The 19674-nt window shown below is 35.3% G+C and overlaps 4 protein-coding genes across 8 annotated transcripts; 2 read left to right on the plus strand and 2 right to left on the minus strand.

Moving 5' to 3' along the window:
• Positions 1–720: 720 nt before the first annotated feature.
• LOC126753074 (tyrosine-protein phosphatase 3) lies at positions 721–12548 on the plus strand. Of its 3 annotated transcripts, none has more exons than XM_050464198.1 (3): positions 721–959; positions 8862–10567; positions 10667–12548. In XM_050464198.1, exons 2-3 carry the CDS (start codon positions 8949–8951, stop codon positions 10962–10964), a joined length of 1917 nt encoding a protein of 638 aa, XP_050320155.1. In that variant the 5' UTR covers positions 721–959; positions 8862–8948; the 3' UTR covers positions 10965–12548. The 3 variants fall into 3 exon arrangements, with proteins under 3 accessions (XP_050320155.1, XP_050320158.1, XP_050320157.1); XM_050464201.1 differs by lacking the exon at positions 721–959 and adding an exon at positions 1035–1385; XM_050464200.1 differs by lacking the exon at positions 721–959 and adding an exon at positions 8557–8675.
• A 1189-nt stretch (positions 12549–13737) lies between these two features.
• Positions 13738–17105, minus strand: LOC126753075 (PRKCA-binding protein). Of its 3 annotated transcripts, XM_050464202.1 has the most exons (5): positions 16943–17105; positions 16680–16727; positions 16388–16600; positions 15364–15475; positions 13738–15302 (listed from the first exon to the last, which is right to left on the minus strand). In XM_050464202.1, the coding sequence occupies exons 1-5, from the start codon at positions 16987–16989 to the stop codon at positions 13917–13919; spliced, it is 1806 nt and encodes a 601-aa protein (XP_050320159.1). In that variant the 5' UTR covers positions 16990–17105; the 3' UTR covers positions 13738–13916. The 3 variants fall into 3 exon arrangements, with proteins under 3 accessions (XP_050320159.1, XP_050320160.1, XP_050320161.1); XM_050464203.1 differs by lacking the exons at positions 16388–16600; positions 16680–16727 and having other exon boundaries at positions 16943–17104; XM_050464204.1 differs by lacking the exons at positions 16388–16600; positions 16680–16727 and having other exon boundaries at positions 16938–17102.
• A 259-nt stretch (positions 17106–17364) lies between these two features.
• Positions 17365–18538, plus strand: LOC126753085 (39S ribosomal protein L4, mitochondrial). The gene is made up of 2 exons (XM_050464216.1): positions 17365–18100; positions 18157–18538. Exons 1-2 carry the CDS (start codon positions 17436–17438, stop codon positions 18374–18376), a joined length of 885 nt encoding a protein of 294 aa, XP_050320173.1. The 5' UTR covers positions 17365–17435; the 3' UTR covers positions 18377–18538.
• On the minus strand, positions 18379–19180 carry LOC126752873 (uncharacterized; the record flags this gene model as incomplete). Its single annotated transcript, XM_050463876.1, has 3 exons — positions 18844–19180; positions 18548–18787; positions 18379–18470 (listed from the first exon to the last, which is right to left on the minus strand). Coding segments are annotated over exons 1-3 (669 nt in total), but the record flags the coding sequence as incomplete, so codon positions are not given.
• Positions 19181–19674: the final 494 nt, after the last annotated feature.

The raw sequence follows: 19674 nt of genomic DNA on the forward strand, positions 1-19674 counted from the left end.
ATATAATAAATATTGGAAATTGTTTCATAGTTTCAAATAGCAAATAAGTTTGACTTTTTAAACAATACTTCTGTAATTTTATGTGCATGTTTTATTTTCTTTGCAGCAGCACTGTATTATGCACTACAAATAGGTACAAAACAAACATCACTCCCGTTTTGAAGTATGTATATGTATGGCTGTGTAAAAGTTGAGTGAGTGTTACAACTCTCTATTTTTTTTTTGTCTTTTTTATTATTGTTTCAAAGCTATAGACAAAACAAACTACGATATTCCGCGCTTTAAATGCATTACGGGGCATAAATAAAATCTATGTCGTGCTATTGCCTGTGGATTGTCTTATGCAAACTAATGCCATATATCGTGCTATAAGTTGTTTTAAAATAACGGATTTGCACATATGGTACAATATGAAAATATAACTGTTTGTCATTTTTAAAATAATATTTTTTCAAAAAATATTATTTAGTTTAATATTGTTAATTTACAGAAAAATTATGTAATAAGCTTCCGCAAAATATCATTGCTCATTTTAAATTTATTGTTTTAATTGGTATATAAAATGTATGCTTATGACATAGTAGTCCAAAAATTACGCCATTGCCAAATTCAATAATAGCTACCAATTTTATGCATCTGGCAGCACTCAGGGTAATTTCTTGAAATGCAACCCTGCTAATAGTCGGTCTCCCTTTTCACTAATTCAGTACCAGTTTTCAGTGCCAGCAAGTATGGCGTTTGGTTAAATTCATAGAGCAATAAATGTTAAAATATTGTGAAAACAGGAAATTGCATTTAGTTAAATATTGACAATTGCCCAAGTAACATTAAAGTAAAAAGGTGCTAATTAAAAACGAAACAATTAACATTGAAATGTATTAAATAGTTTCGTGTATGTGTACAAAATAAAATCATATTAAGAAAAATACTTATTGAGGAGCTGAGTGCAATTCATACAGGTAAATAAAATACTGAGAAATCGTGAAATTCAGTTTGCGCAACATTGTTGGTGGTTTGATTGCGGAATGATTTCTACGAATGTGGTGCAAATAGAAATACTACAAGTACATATTTGTGCAGTGAAAATCGCGAAAATAATTTGTGATATGATTAAAAATTGTGTACACTAAATATCGAATATTAGTTGAATAGCAAAAATTCCAAGAAATTTTAATCAAAAGGCAGAAAACGGCCAAAAAAGAAGCAAAAATTATTGACGCATTCAGATACCAATTTCCGAGAAGCGCATTTCTAATTTAGACCGAATTCTCAGAAGTGACAGACAAGACAACAGCAAAAACAGCCAGAGGCAACAACAAATTACATAGCGTTGTGTGAGGACGGCATGGCATCACGGCAAAGGCAACACAAACAACAACAACACAGTACGAAAAATAAATACTTGGTAAAGTGTGAATGATGGGAACAAAATACGCGGGGTGCCGTGTGGCCAACGGAAAACGCTGAGCGCCACTTATTCAATGGCAATGCACGGCAGTCTTGTGTATGTGTGTGTATGATTGTGTATAAACATATACAGCTATGAAACAAATCGAATAAGAGCGTAAATGAAAAAAATGAGAGCCCAACAGCAGCTGAGAATTGACTCACGGTTGCCAACGCTTAAAGAAAAGGTGTGCGAGTGTGGTATTGTGTGCATTGTATTATATGAGTATCAGCGTGTGGCAGAAAAAAAAAACGAGAAATATACACTTCATGTCGTTTTATTTCAATTCGTGGGAAATTTTTAATTGTTTCTGTGAATTTACAATGGAAGCGAAATTAGTTGGTGAATGTCAAAGTGAAAAAGTAAAGAAAATAAATTTTCGCGTTAATTTTATTTGTCGCTACTTAGATCAGCAAATATTTGCTTCTTGTTCCACGAATAATGGCTTACACATTAATTCAGGTGTATTAAAATGCAATCAAACTTCCTATATGGTATCTACATACATACATATATACATATTTATGTAAACGTCTAATATTTAAATTTATTTTCAATTATAAAAGTGTTTGTGCACTTCAGCTTGTTGCTAAACCATATGTACATACATATAAATATGTATGGGTTAAAACATTTTCTCTGAATAACTTTGTTGGTATGTACTTGCAAAAATATGGACGGTGGAAACACGTTAAATATATTCAAAGCGTTGGAGGCTTGTCATCGGTTGTGACATCATACTATTAATAGGAACAATACTCGTGACTCGTGCGCGCTAATTATTTTTAAGTCCAACGTAATGAGCAATTGTCTATTGTCTCATCGCTCACATACATACATACATATGTACATGTATGTACGTATGTATGCACATACGCGTAACTTTTAGAAAAGAAATAAATGCACAAAATACCCAGATAGTCCAAATAATTGTTAGGGAATTCCAATTGAAATTATCAAATTTATACCTAAAAAATAAATATATGATAATATGATGTTGTCAAGCGAAATGCATTTATGAGTAATCAGCATAGTACTGTATAATAGGGTAAAGAACATTCTTGTAGCTTGTTAACTCTCCAACTGATAAGAATTATTCATACGTTTACAGTTTATAGATACATGTAGTATATGTATAAGTCATCCTTTCATGGCTTTATTGTTTATCATCGTCCATATGTACGTTTGTTTTCATATTCAAGTAAACAATTTCTTAGAAACCACAATTTGTTATCGCATAGAGAATTATTATGAGTAAAATTTGTTATACTCAAATCATTCTATAAAATCTGTTTAATCGGAAATTTTAATTGACTATAAATGTATACAAAAGTAAGATCATTGGCATGGCTTGAAGTTACTCCCTTAATTACTAAGTAAAAGTACTGAGTGTTAAATTATGAATAAATATATATAGATATATGGGTATTGGTAATATAATATAACAAAGTCTCAAATGGGTATTCAAATTAAATTGTGCCAATTAAATAGAAATACATTCATATGTATATTCGTATTATTATTCAGAATTGCATTAATAATATAAATTCTGCTAACAATAATATTTAAGTAAATAAACACGGGGGTGCACAGACTCGTAAATTTAATTTTTTATTTCTGCTTATGGATTAATTATTTATCTGAACTTGTTTTTCATATGAGAGCTAAACTCAATTATGTAAAACATACATACATATGTACATATGTATGTGTATATACATACATATACTTAATTATTTTATTTCTTAGCAAAAATTAACTTGATTGATAAGTGTATACGAAAATACTAGCTAATATACATATGTACATATGTATGTATGTTTATATAGTTTGCAATAAGTAAAACGAATGTCATCTACACTCTTGCGTTGAACGACCTTCGTACATTTATTAGTTATTTAATCTCCAATATTTGTGTGATCGAATAGATATTGCTTCCTAGAAATTGGCAAAGTATTTAAGTAAGAAATTCATGTACGTATTTATACATGTGCGCATAGGTAAAATATACATACCTATACAATTATATGCGGTGCATACATTTCACGTTTAATCGGAGAACTTCCAAGAAAAGCGGCATAGAGCTTTTGATAACAGATTCCGAAGAAAGACCACGCAATTTATGCTCTTTAATTTAAGAAGTATTGACAGATATAGGCGATATATTTATTATACTATAAAAATTTTCCCAGAAAATGTTGTGAAAATTTTAGCAGTTTTTGAAATGGAACATCAACGTCTAAATGAAATAATTTAGATCCCTGAGCGATCAGCTAATGTATGATTTTTCATTTATATTTTTTTTTATATAAAACTTAAACTGTAAACAACCTGGCAGCGGTATTGAAAGTATGTATTTACTACGTATTTATTTTTGTCTTTTGTTTATGTGGTAATACTTAAGTGTCAAAAATGAAAATGTCGAAAGAAAACTATGAAAAAATTTTCTTATTACGAATACTGAAAACAATTCCATACATTCTTTCTTTACATATTATTATGGAAAGCATCCGAAATTTGTGCCTCGAAATTTATTGACTATAATTCATAAGTTTATTTTTGATAATCCATTATTTGTGTTACATACATATGTACATACATACATATGCATATAAGCTACTATAAACACATACATATGTATGTACATAGTTTCTGTGCAATTTTAGCTACATATGGTATATCTACACAAACATACGCTGAAATATTCAACACCGTTTCCTTTTCATCATTTTAACAAGTTCCAAGAAGAATCCGTGCAATACTGTTAACGATTCGCTTGAATTTTGCGCCAACACGCACTCAGCAACGACCTACATGCAAACTCACACAAATTGGATGAGAGCTTCCTGGAATACCCAAACGACTGTTTCGCCGTAACCACCTGCCCTCCGCAGGCGTATGTCAATTTAAATTATTTTGCGAAATCACTGCACTCTAAATTGATTGTGGTGTTTTTATCTACAAGCATACTTATATGTATGCATGTATGTATGTATACAAATCCATATACAAAAATAATTTCCAACTAAAACATGGTGAGTGTCATGCAACTTGTATGTACATACATATGTATGTGTGTATGTAACTGCAACTATATTTTTATGTTTGGGCCGACGAATTTTGTTGTGCCTAATTTTATTTAGAACAAAACTATTAATATTTGTTATTATAATAACCTGAAAACTCTATACGAATATCCGGTTTATAACCGTTCGTGTGAATATTAACGGATTAGTACTATTCGAATAGTCGTTCTACTGCGATTACAACATTGTATCCGAAGCTCTGTACAAAAAATAACGTGTGTGTGAGTGTGTAAATATTTATATTACTTTGAAAATGTGTGGATTTTTGTGTACAAGTCACTAACTCCAAACTAGGTCGGAGGTTTTTCGTTTACTATTGTTAAATATACATATGGTATGTACATAAACTGCGTGTTCGCATTTATTTAGTTATTTACGAAAAGGATATCAAAGCAATTTTCCGGTATGTTTGTCAAGGTCTTTTACATTTAAAACGCAGCACGAGACAAACGGTCAATTATTGTTGTTATTTCTACTAACTATGCAGCTGTGTGTATACATTTATGTTTTTTGCTTTGCATCTATGAAAAACATTTGTTTTGGCACATGTGGGATTTTTTTAGAGATAATGCTAGATAGAAGTCGTTTAACCAAACGTACAATGGGTATAAAAAGTAAAATTTTGTTATACATATACATAAATTTCAGTTGCAAAGAAATCAACGAGATACGCCAAGTTTTTACCGTTGTTCTTGAATTGCACTCAATTTTTTATTATACAAATAATGGAGCTAATATTTTCAATGCTTCTCTATGTGCACATACTTTCTTTCAAGTTGGTTCGAAATGAGCCATTACTAATATTTCATTCAAAGGATCGCTTAATCCGAAGAATTCAAATAACTATCACTCTTCTTAAGAAATTATTAGTGTTGTTTGTTTGAAATGAAACGACTTATTTTTCTTAATTACAGACATACTATATTTATATGAGTGTATGTATACATATATTTTTCTTTTTAATACGTTTTCATTTTTGAATGTACATACGTTTATGTACATTTGAGTTCGTTTCTGAAAATTGTGCAATGACGCTTGATTGTGTTCTCAAGAAAATTTCTTTTGCTCATACTCTCTGCCTTCAAAGTACACAATCAACTGCACGCTAATACTGCACTTAACAACAACAACAATGAGAACATCATTTACTTTTCTATAGAATGCATTCGTATTCCAGAAACAGAAAATGAAGTGGGTTTGAAATTTCATATGAATTCCTCGTAGTAGCAAAGCGGCACACAAACAAAAGCCGATATGCACACACACAGATACGAATGTAGCTGCATACATACATATTTATGTAGATATGTACCTACCACTGTTTGAACTCGAATTTTGTTTTGTGTGAAAGCGTTAAGTGACCAGAATTTTACGAGGAAATTGTTGGAAGCATTAACGGAAAAATCCATTAAATACATTTCTGCGGAAGCATTTCTGGTTGAAAGTGCCGAGCACGGGTAAACAACATCATGCTTATAAATATTGTACTTACAGAAAAACTGTAAATTGTCTGCATATCTACACTTATGTATGGATATCATAGATGCATAATAAATCTAAGATAACATAACATGTTATTGTACATATGTACATACATGTGTTGGTATTGCGATTTGACACCGCCCTTTCAATAAACCAATTATACTAGAAGTTATGATGGAATACTTGACTTTTTGCAACTTCAATATACATACATACATATGTTATGTACATTTCTACATACTATTCACTTGTATACAGTATTTACTGGTAGGAACATTGCAAGTTCTAGTCAAACACAAAATTAATAAAAATCGAGGAGATAAGGACTGCTGGCTAATTTTGAAATATAGAGCAAATTTTTATATCAAGATGTACGTACATACTTATTTGTAATCCGACTATCTCGAAAGAAACGCTTACTAAGTCGATAGTGTTAAAAAAAAATTGTAAACTACATACTTCAAAATATGCCAAATAACTCCTTAACCAGTCAAGTATTGTCACCTCAACAACATTCCACCAAATTATTGGAGCAATATTTTCGGTTATTACAAAAAGAACAACACATTTTCCGTAGATTCCACTACCTCTTCTCATTCTTTTGAATATGACTGCTTTGTTCCCAGAAGTGTGGACTATCGACAGATGCAAAAACCAGCAATGTCCACCACCACCAGTTATTGAAAATTTTCCCTGCTGGGTGCTCCTCTTCGATTTACGTGTGTACATACATACATACATACATTTCTGTATTATTATGCTCATGTATTGTTAGCATAGCAAGCAGACAGTTAATGGTAAACGGCAACCGTCCAACAGCAGATGGTAACCATTCAGTGTGAGTCACTACAATATTGTTTTTTTTTTGTTGGGTCCGCTTAACTGACGACGGTTGGTTAGTTGCTTGTTCGGCTGGTTGACTGGTGTCAGCAGCATGCACCACACATCACAATATTCTACGAAATTGAAATTATTAACTGCTGAGCCAACTGTCGCATTGTTCTTTGGACTCGCATTTTCGCAATGGGAAAAAATGAAAAAAAAATTAATCGAAGATCAAGAAATTCGAGGGATCAGCCTTTTGAAAATTTCGCTTAAGTTCTTCGTGTTGCAGACTCATTGTTGTGTTTTTGTTTGTTTTGTGCTCGCAAGCTAACAACAACAACAATAAGCATTTCAAACAGTCATTGTGTCGATGAGTACCTTCATGGAAAGTGGTATGTGGAGGCATTTGAAATAGTATGATGGTAGATATGCTTGAAACAAGCATATGTATGTAGATATGTACATTTGTAGTTGTTGTAAGCGGTAGAAAATATTCTTGAAGTAAATGAGAAATGTTGCGGAGTTGAAGGTCCTTTGTCGGATAAAAATGCCGGATTCGGGATAATGGGAATGAAGGATCTTCCTAACGCGTGCATTTTTAGGCAAACGGCTGTTACAAAACTGTTATAATTATTATAATATACATAAGTAAGCAAGCAGACACTAAATATATAATTTATTTCCAGTAGTTACAAACTTTTTATGTTAGTGTGAAGTTTGATATCCATATGTCAATTAATTTTACAGTTGTTTGGGTATTAACTACGAGTTTCCTTGAAATTTTGTGTTTCCAATGGAATACGGCTACGGAATCGTAAAAAATATTGCTGGGTATTTTGTGGAGTCTACTTTATCATAAATCCAAGGAGTTTCAGTACTGTTGATTGAAGATCGTGAAGTCTTTCAAAAATTGCCACATGCGAGACGTCCATCCATCTCTGTTAATGACGATTACATCGAACAAGTTTAAGAAACAGTGCTTGAAAATCGTTGGCATTAGAGAAATCAGAGTGCCGAGAATCTCAACACCACTTATGGATCGACTCAACACATTTTGGATAGGAATCGTGTATCAAAAGATTTGAATCTCAAACGACTTCCAAAAGTACCGCGATAATAAAAATGTGTAATAAAATACAAGAAAATGTACATACATACTACATACTTATATTTTTTGCCAGTCCGAGTCAAATCTGATCATATGACATATAAAATATAAAAATACCTGTAAATTAAGTTTCCTAAAATTTAATTTGCTTACAGAACAACAACTTCAGTTTAGTTATTGGAAAAATACTTACATACATACATAGCTACTATGTACAGTTATAAAACTACACACTTTTATTGTACTATTTAATTGTGTTGTTGTCTTTTGTAGTTTTTCATTCAAGTGTATGTGTTTGCACATTGTATTTGTGACATTTTCATGAATGAACGACGCAAAAATTAAAACTGCACATGTACACATGTGTGTATGTACATATGTACATACATATGTGCGCATACTCAGAAAGTAAAGAGTAAATCTAATTTCAAACTTGTGTGCGCTTATTTTTATCGGGGTGAGTGTGCGATTCGTTAAAAATTGATAACAAATATAATTTTCTGGGAGAATTGATTTTAACCACATATGTACTTATGTACATATGTATGTATGTATGCATGTATACACGTAGCTACACTGAAAGTTCTATAAAGGCAGTGGCACGTTTGTTTTCGCCGCACAAGTGTGCTGATCTCTGGGCTGTATAAAACAATTTGCATTGCTAAAATACTAAATTAAAATAATAAACACATCGCGTATGCAGACAACGTTAACGTAAATAAATAAAGTAAGCTTATATCATAAATAAGCCGTGATTGTTTTATAAAAATCTAAATATACTACCATGCAACATGCTAGGATTCCTGAATTTAAATTTTTTTTACTAAATTCAATGTAGTAAATCAATAATAATATATATTTGAATATTTTCTCATATTTTTATATTCAATGCAATATTTTCTTTATATTTCAGTTAACTTCTGATTCCGTTGCGCTGTACTACATAATTACACACCTATGTACATAGATAGCAATTATCAACTTGTATAAATATCTTCCGATGGGGCACCGCTCCAGCAAACTATCTGCTGGCCTCACCAACGGTAACAAAAATTCTATCAAGGAAACATCATCGTCCACCAAATTATCCAAACATTCGTCACATCGTCATTCAACACGTTTTCCAAAATCGTCTTCACCTACGAATAGTGAGAGTAGTAAGATTTATAGAAACTCAATAGCATCACTTACTAGCAGTAACGTCACCGCTGTCTACGGTGATAAGTTCTTGCCGATTTTACGTCTGGATAGCGATTCCATAGCTGACACCACCAACCTTTCATCAGTGGCCAGTAATTCAAGCGGTCAGATTATTATAAAAATACACTTCAAAACACATTCGCCGTCTGAGATGGATAATGCACAACAAAACATACTGCAACCAACAGCTGAGTCACATGCGCACTCGGTAGCGAATAACGATACTTATCGTCGCTTAGTGGATACAAATTCGAATAAGGTGCTGCCGCACACAGATGATGGTGTTGTGGAAGCTGCTGGCAGCTCCATTAATTCAATGTTGAACAATAACAATGCCAACATCAATAGCAGAGCGTCTCTTCCAAATAATTTAAATGTTTTACGCATTACGGAACCTTTGGTAGAACAGGAAGCGGATCGCGCTGGTAACGTTGAGTATTACGAGGTTAAGGAAGAGAGCCCGGCTACAACGCATAATCGGCCGTCAGTGAGTAGTCGACGCCAGAAAGCCAAGTCGGCATTTATGAATTTGAAAAGCATGCTAGAATCATCAACGTCCTCCTCTGGCAGCAGTAAGTCGCAACTAAACAAACTATCAAATAGCAGCAACAATAATCATTGCAGTGATAGCAGCTCTAATCATTCCCGTAACACTACTCAAACGCCGCCAGTAGCAGGTGAGGCGCATTTACGACAAAAGCAATTACGGCCGTCGAACAGTGAAGTAAGAATGTCACTACCCACGGTCAGCTCTTCCACCTGTCAGCGTGATAGTGCTGTTAGGAACGTTAATTCTATGACAACTTCCACCTCACATACTCCTCCAACTCCAGTATCAATAACTACCTCAAGTGCAGCGCATCCAACACCAACAGTGGCGGCAGCAAATGAGCAGCTTGCCGTTTGGGCATCCAACAAAGATCTAATAATCTCTTCCATAAATGTAGTGGTTTGTCCAACGACAACAACAACGTCGGCGACAGCAACTACGTGTAAGCCAACAGAGCGCGTAACGGTAGCGGAAATCGGAAACGGTATTAGAGCTGAAAGCGCGCAGGTCGAAGAGAAATGCAGCAGTAATCCACAAACAACTAGTGAAGGTCGCGATCACACAAATATAACGCAAACTTCAATTACGAAGAATGCCATACATGTCTTATCTACAGCGACGTCGCCTATTGTACACTCACAAGTAGATTTTGTACATTACCTCGTGCCAGATTTGGAGCGCATTTTTAATTCGAGTTTTTACTGGGGCAAAATGGATCGCTATGAGGCCGAGCGTTTGCTTGAGGGCAAGCCTGAGGGCACATTTTTACTGCGCGACTCAGCACAAGAGGAATACTTGTTCTCGGTAACATTCCGGAAGTACGGACGTTCGTTACATGCTCGTATCGAACAGAGTGGACACAAATTTAGGTAAAATTTTAAATTTTTCTAATTGAATATGCAAAATAGTATTTCCATCAAAATCAACAATATTTGTATTAACAAAATTTTTGTGGTTTCTTCCTCTAGTTTCGACTGTCATGACCCAGCCGTATTTAGCACATCCACCGTGACCGGTTTATTGGAACATTACAAAGATCCCGGCAGCGTTATGTTCTTCGAACCAATGCTGACCGTACCATTCCATCGCAAAAAAGTATTCTCGTTGCAACAATTGGCACGCGCCGCCATTGTATCGAATACCAGCTATGACGGTATATCCGAATTGGAGCTACCAGTGCGTCTCAAAGCCTTCCTCAAGGAATACCACTACAAACAGAAATTGCGCGTGAAACTGCTCGATGAAAGACTACTTACATACACCTAGTGTCCGCTGAACGCGGCCAGTTACCGGGCCGCCATTGTAACCGGCACCAGTACAGTGAGTGCCGGTGACGCCGGTCGCATAATGTTGCATGCAGCTACGTTTGACGTAAATTTGGGCGCTACTATTGCGCCTGGCAGTGTTGGATTGGGAAGCAATGCTGCCGCACATTTTGTTGATGGTTTGGTGAATATGCGTGTGGTGTCTGTGGAGGCGCTGCAAGATCTTGTCGATCTCGAAGATCTGCAGCATGCAAACACATTCGTTACATATGTACAGCACTCCACTGTGGTGGAACAATTGAACAGTGATGCCAGCAATTGTGTGCGCAACGGTGTTTCCATGAAGCGTCCACGACGTCAACAACTCCTAAAAATACCAAATCGCATGTCAGAATTACTCAGCCGTGTAACAGCGAATTTGAACTGTTACAACAATGTGCAGCGTCAGAGAAGACACCGTCAACGGCAGCAGCAGCAACAGCAACAGACGGAAGGCATGTCAACGCCAAACCAACAACACTAAGCTAAACAACAAGCTATATAAATAAATTTAAGACAATCCCAGTGAATAGGAAAATCAAAATTGCAAACAAAAACTCCAAACGGTGTGTGTGTGACGGACGAAATGAACAAAGAATACCTATGCACAATTGCAACAGTATCAAAAAGAAAAGCTCCAACGTCGCTTTACACACTCTTTTTTAAATTGTACATGATGCGGTATCAAAATAGTATTAAGCAGCAGTTATGTGTTAGGATGAATAGTTTGTTGTTACTAGCAAGCAAACAAAAGTAGGCTGGGTTTAGGTAAATTCATGCTCAAAGCACGTTTGTATTTAAGTCCAGCAAATGTGACCCCCCACTGGTTGAGCACCAAAATGCATTTGCGAAAATAGTATTTATGCTAGTTATCTGGTAGCTTAGTTTAATGTTGAATATAAAAAAATCTATTAAAATTGTATGTAATATAAAATGTACATATATATGTATGTGTGTGTTATACGCTTGTTACTATATTATAATTCATAGAATATTTTCGTTTAGTTCATTTAAATGTAAAAAACTAGTTTTATAATTATAGTTAATGTAATTATTTATTTCGCCCATAAATATATGTGTATACTATAGTTTTATTTATTACATATCTGACATTCGTACATTATGCGCTCTCTATACTCTCTTATCATGTCATAACAAATTTCTTTTCTTTTCATCCTGAAGATTTATTTATTTATTTTTCCTTGTTATATTCGATTCAGAAGCCTGCACATCCATTGATTTTAGAAATGTGAACAAATTATTGTTAATGAATGAATGTACTTGGCATTGCTACTGTAACTTTAACTTTTTGTTGCGGCGCGGCAAGTTTAATATTATTATTGTAAATTATTGTTAATGTCAACAAATGCAAAAAACGCAGAGAAAGTACAATATACAGTTTGCAGTCACAGTGTTCAGCTGTACTTACATATCCATGACTGTAAAACTGAATTTATTATAAATACAACTGTTTAAACTCGTTTTGAAAAAAAAATATATATATGTATGTATATATAAAATACAACTAAAATAGCAGTAACAAAAACCTTGTTTTTTATTTAATGATGTGAAATTGTTTGGGCGCCTAAACGGAATAGTTTTAGCAGAGAACGTGCAACAATGTGTGCCTGGAAGTTCGCCAGCGAACAATTGAAACTTTTAAACTGCCGAACTAAGTCCACAATGAGGGAAAATAATATTGCTTTAGTTCTCTTATGTTTTGGTAGGAATGTAAGTTGAAGAGGTGATTAATGTTGTTGTTGAAGCGGCAGAATTCTGCCGAGTTGACAATCCTTGTCCGGATAAAAATCCGGGTCCGTTACGTAGACTCGACTATCCTAGGAGGTGATTAATACTAAACAGGAACGAACTCTCGATTTGTACCGACCGATTACACCGCTGAAAAGGTTCGATTTTCATTATTAAATGCATCTAGATACAAAAAATTCGATTTTTTTAAATAGCTGTCAAAAGCCACACATTTGTTGCTAGTTGTTTTAACGGATTATCTAATCCCCGTTAGGATGGTAAGGATTATCTAAGTTGTCGTCGACGTCATCTAACGGTAGGCCCAAGAAACGTGCTGTTTCGACGGGGTCGGACCAAAGGGAAAAGGGTGTCAGATGAATGGGGCATGCAAAGAGGTGGCCAGTGACTAAGCTGCGCAAGGGTCACTCTCGTTTCTCGCGGCAACTTCGTCTGCAATGGGTGGTGATTTGACTCCAAGAACGCCATTCACTGGAAGGGAGATGCTGATAGATACTGATAGCTCCACTGTGAATGGCGGTCAGTATCTGTCGGAAGTTAGTTGCGTCGGAAGTCCGGTCGGCGTAGTGTTCGATGTCGTCGACGTAATTGAGGAAGACCTCTTGATGTTCCTAGGAGGCGGTTCCGCTCCAAGCAGGTAGCTGCAGGGGTGATTTCTGCGGAAACATCCCAGCAGGAACTGCTTGGAGAGGAGTTTATTATGCTCTTTAACTGGGAGTATAAGCCTCTGACTATGTTGATATTCAATGGGAAACATCAAGAGGCATCTTGTCGTAGTCCGGAGTATAGTGTTCTGATAGGTCTGTAGCTTCTTCATCTGCGTTCCACTGCTAGCTCCGACCTTTTTCGTTTCTTCTGCACGGAAGCTTTCCACTTCTCTTACTTTTGTGGAAAACGCAGTTGATGTATTCACTCAATTCCCACTACATGGATGTGTCACTATAAAATCCGTATGTAAACCGATAGTGTAAATTTAGCATAAAATTTTTTTAATAATATTTCAGTATTTCCATTTATTATATTTTATAGTATAATAATACATATTTGTATATGTATTAGCTAATACTTCCACTAATATTTACTTACAACACACAACTTACAAATATTTTTTCCCAAAATGCATGTCCGTCACACGTAAAAAGTAGATTCACTGTAACAACAAATCGGTTTCGATCGCATTCGCTGACATTAAATCCTGTTCCAATTGTGTTGCCGTTGCTGCTGACTGATTGAGAAATAAATCGAAATCATAAGCGCCATTCTGTGCGGCCACTGAGTCTTTTTGATTCGTTAATGTTTGTGGATTTGACATAAGATCCACGCCGAATAGACCCAACTCTTTGAGTAGTGTTTCATTATTGTCCACACTCGGATCGGACGTCGTATCGAGCTCGTCCAGCAGATTACCTTTTTGTTGTATATTTACCACTGGTGCTGGCGTTTCTACAGCTTCTAAGCCACAAACGACTTCCGTACTTGCCATCCGCAAACTGTGCGAATCGGTACGCACGATGGTCTGCTCTTCCTCCTCTTCCTCATCGAGATCTTGTGGCTTTAGCGTGGTCGATTTATATTGGAAGTCAGTTTCTTTGAAATCAACTTCAATCGGAAAGAGTGGCGGCAACGCTTCTATACGCTCTACAACCGAACGGTTGAGCTGTGCCAAACTGTCGAGCAAACTGCGTAATTGTTTATTCAAATCCATTGCATGCTTGCACTCGAGCAGTTCCATCTTTTCCAATACATCGGTACGCAATTTGGCGAATTTATTGCGCGCATCCTGACGACAACGTAAAATCAGTCTGTATTCGTAGTTGCCGGTTTCGACGCGATAGAGTGGATCTTGCAATGCGGCGAAGCTATGCTCCTCATCGTCCATCTCTTTCACTTTCAAACAGTAGGAGAGATAGGTGAATTTAGCATCGGCATAACGGCGCACCGTTAATTTGGTGTCTGGTATCGCCTTGTTCAAATATGTACCCAAGTCGGAGAGCACCGGTTTAATTTGCTTGATAATATTTAAACCATCCTTTTCCAGATTCCGATGAAATTCACCGAACATGCGGAACGCCTCAGATGCCCGTTGTTGCGGTTCATGCGCACTTATATGTGTAAAGCAATCGCCGAATGCCTTATATGTCTGTAGCAGATCGTAGTAGGCTTTTAGCATACGTCGCGCATGCTCCACCAAACCTTTATACATCAATTCGGTACCCTCAAGTTCTTCCAGTCGCTTAACCAACGAATCATTACAGAGAATGGCACGCGAAAGACCCAATGTATCTGCTGTGTTGCTGGACATATTATCCACTATGCGATGCTTTAATTTTTTTAATATAATGTCCAATGATTTGCCCTGCTCCGGGTCAGCATGCAATTTATTGTAGTGTATGGTTACCGTTGTGGTGGCGGCCTGTATCATTTTCGCTACTTCCACCTTTGTTTTGCCCTTCACACTCACCGAGTTGACAGCCAACAGTTCATCGCCGCTTTGCAGTGAGCCTTCACGCGCTGCTGGTGTGCCATCGAAGACCTAACGGCAGTCAAGAAAATTAGTCAATGTGTGCATTACTTTAAATATAATTCCAACTTGCCTGTACTATGTAAAGACAGGGGCACAGTGGCGAGCCGCCGCCTATGCTAATTCCTATCAAATTGCTCTGATCCTTCGTAATCACCACGGAGCTCACAGTTACCGTCATGCCCCTGTATTCAATGTTGGGTATTTAAAAAAAATAAAATTTAGTTGTGATTTTTTATTTTTCATGAGTTTTTAGTTATGTAATGCGGTGATGCTACCATAAGTCTACTGATGCTAATTATGATGTAGATATGTACATATGTATAAGTATGTATATGATACAGATGCTTTGGAAATTAGTATGCATATTTACAGTGATAAAGCTAGACGTGGTGGAACATGAGTCAACATTTTCTAAAGTAGCCAATCAAAATACATATATAATTATAAGTTTGAGATAACTTACTTATGCATGCATTAATTAAATATGTATGTACATATACGTATGTGTGTGTGTATGAATCTAACGCAAAAGTTACCGTTTGAATATTTTCTTTCTATTCCTAAATTGGAAATATGGATATATGCATATAAATATATAAATGCACGTTACACACATGTATATATATACATATGTATGTGTGTAAATTATAATTTATAGCAATTCCTGAATTGTCGAAATATGGTCGAAAATTGAAATGTCCACATATTGCGCTGCGCTTTTTTATGTTGATTGTTATATTTGCTGGCTTAAATAACCGTTATAAATAAATTTATATATATGTATGTATCTTAAAATATAAGTTTCAACCGTTTCTTTCACAGAAAACTACGATAATATTGGTCCCAATTTTGCAAAAATCTAAACTATAAAAATAGGGAAACTATGGACTTGCAAGCGAAACTACTAGGAGAATTTTGATCCTCCCTAATTGACAATACGTTGACTACATTAATACTAGCCAGTATGCTGAGCTAATCTGTATACCAAATTAGATTGTACATATACTATATATTATTGGTGCACAGCAACAATTATAGTTGCTGCTTTTGGTAGGTTCGTACATTTATACCGTTCAGTGCTAGTCACAACTTACAGTCGGTCTAATTCAAATTTTTGCCTATCGAACTCAATTAAACGCTCGCTCAAAAGGGGCACAATAATATTAGTCTGAGCGACATCGTCAGTTTCGGGTGTCGACTTCCGTTCGTTGTCAATCACTAATTCTACTTCAAAATCGGAATTGGCAGCATTTGAACTCGGCTCATTCTGCGTTTCCTGTTGTTGTTGCATCGCCAAATGCGTAGAACTTTGAGGATACATAAGTACATACATGGAGTTTCAGAGAAAGTGTACCGCCATTGTTATGTCTCAGTGCTTCTACTTACTTCTCGTTGAGCAATAGCGGTGTAATGACGGCAGACTCCGTTAAAATGCTTTTATGATTTACATAAAGTTTAAATTTGATTGAACAAAATTTTAGTTGCAAGAAAATTTAGAAAATTAGTTTTAATTTAGATGATACGTAAATAGACGACACAAATGCAATGATATTGATTATTACTCAGACCACAGTTTTTTAAGAACAGATAAACATATGTGTGAAAATATATAATGATATTTTGTTTGAACAAAATGCTATTAACCTTACATTTTATCCTCTTCAAAGAAGTAATCATCGTCTGTATCCGTTAACATTTTTCCTGATATCGTTTAATAGTATTTAATGTTTATATTTTTTAATTTTCCGGTTTTGATTATCTGATTGGAAAAGGGCGCACGCAAAATTATAGCATACTTCTCAGCGTTGACAATGTCCCATTCACAATGGCTTCAGTGTCAAAACAAAACAAAGTGATTCGTGTGGTAAAATTTTATTTGTGTCGAAATATAAACTTTTGTAAAAATCGCTAAATAAAACATATAACACTTTGAAGTTACATTTATTAAATGAAGAATGTTTTCTCACAGATAAATATTTAGTGCAGCCAAAAGGCGTGATGAGCACATTTTTGGAATGTATTGGATCACGCTAATGTATATAGTGGAAATAGTTGATAAATGTCAAAATAAGAAAGAATGTTTATATCACGCTTTTTACTCGGTGGATTCGACTTTTACGAAACTATAAACATAGGTCGAAAATGTTAAATTTGTTAAATAAAACCAAGAGTATTTTAATACCAAATCTGCGTAAAACTGCCAGCCGTTCCACCCACGATGTGGTCAAGGAATCGTCATCAGAGGTTGCAGTGTCAAAAACAACGACGCCACCACTTATCTTGCCACACAATTGGCCGCAGTATGAACCAATGAATCGTGCCGTTTCACGACAAGTTTGGATTGAAAACATTGATGATGTGCCGGAACGTAAAGTAGGCATTATCGAATTGCACCCGGACGTTTTTGCAACACAGCCCCGCGTTGATGTCATACAAGAAAATATAGAATGGCAGCGTAAATATCGTTATGTAAGTTTTGCCCATACCAAAACACGCGCGGAAGTGCGTGGTGGTGGAAGAAAACCATGGCCTCAGAAAGGAATGGGACGTGCCCGACATGGATCCATAAGATCGCCCTTATTCCGTGGTGGTGGCGTTGCGCACGGACCACGTTCACCCACCACACATTTCTATATGCTACCGTTTTACAAGAGAGTGATGGGTTTGACTGCAACGCTTAGTGTAAAACTTGCACAAGACGATCTACATGTTATTGATACCGTTGATGTGCCCACACAAGACCCACAGTTCATTAAAGAATTGATAAAAGAACGCAACTGGGGACCTTCTGTGTTAATTGTGGACAGGTATTTTATTTTATTTGAAAAAGTTATGAAATAATATATTTTCTTTTTCCATGCAGAGATGATATTTTTCCAGAGAATATTTCTTATGCCACCGATGCGCTGAGTTATGTGAACTTAATGCCTTCATATGGTCTCAATACATACTCAATGCTTAAACACGACACTTTAGTGCTAACTGTAAATGCGGTGAAACATATCGAGGAGCGCTTGTTGTATCAACTCCATCGAACTGATGGGGCAAAGAAAGGAGGCAAATTCAAATTGGATCAAGTCTAAAATAGTTTGCTAATTTTTTTGGATTTATTAGATTTGCTCGATTTCTTTAAGAAAGTCTCGTCGCTATCCAAGTAATTCAAAACGTTGTATAAATCTAAAATATTAAATGCAATAGAAGCAGCATTTATCTATAGAATAAATATGTGAAAATGTTAGAAATAATATACTTGCCTTTCGCTGCGCGCATTCTTTTCAACTTATCTAGTGGAATAGCTGCCATACTGGATCTAAACGCATCGGAGCGTGAGTTTACAAATTGATTCCTAGGTTCAGCCAAAGTTGTCATATTGGGCATTGTTGGCAGATGACTATCGGCACCCATCAATCTATTTTCTGCATACAATGGATTCTCCGGTACCATAATTTGATTTTCGTTCAATATGGGGTAACCAAAATTTGAATTTTGGTATGCTAAATATTAAAACGAAAATTTAAATAGAAATGTCAAACTTCTTTGAAAAGCTTACGCATATTTGTAGAATATGGTTCCGAATAACCGTATTGACCATAATATCCTGGCGACATAGAATTACCAGGAAAAGGGATTACCGATTGATTAGGATCCATTTGTCGCCAATTGGTTAATTCATTAGCGTAGTTAATGTGCGTTGCTTCGGATGTTGTTGACAAAGGCGAGGCTCTACATGAGGCGCCGAATTCATTATGAAATGTGTATACGCTCGGTCTGGTGTTACCCGAATACGTGGAATGTAAACTTTTATCACTCATTGTTCCCATATCCATTATGCTACCCTCTCCTTTGCTTGAACGTAAAACATTGAACATTTTTTTAAACGCTGACATTTCTATATTAACAGGCTTTAATAATATCGCGTTATTTTGTATCAACTATTATTGTTTTTCACGAACTCATTTGTATATTTGCGAAAAAATCTTACATAAATAACTCTCCGAAATATAGTAACTAATAGAATTTTGACAGAATGTTATATCGAAACGATAAGCTGCGAAAGACAAAGTTTACATAAAATAAATTTAGATATGTATTTTATATCCTTGTTTTCTTATTATTATTTAGAAACATTGACATTTGCGTTTTGTCAAATCAAATTTTTAAGAATCAAAATTTTTCTAAATTTATTTTTAAATGATTTGAACTACAGTAAAGTCCTCCTAATTATTTTTCTTAATATTATATTAATATTTCTTTAGCGGAAACAAATTTTTAGGAATAATCTCAAGTGGACCATCCTTAAAAGAGTATAAATTCAATTCTAATCCAGTTGCGCAGTAACGTTTGGAGGCATGTTTTGCTTTAATAATTATATAGTATAATT

The sequence above is a fragment of the Bactrocera neohumeralis genome, chromosome 3 (assembly GCF_024586455.1).
Source record: "Bactrocera neohumeralis isolate Rockhampton chromosome 3, APGP_CSIRO_Bneo_wtdbg2-racon-allhic-juicebox.fasta_v2, whole genome shotgun sequence".
Lineage (NCBI taxonomy): Eukaryota > Metazoa > Arthropoda > Insecta > Diptera > Tephritidae > Bactrocera > Bactrocera neohumeralis.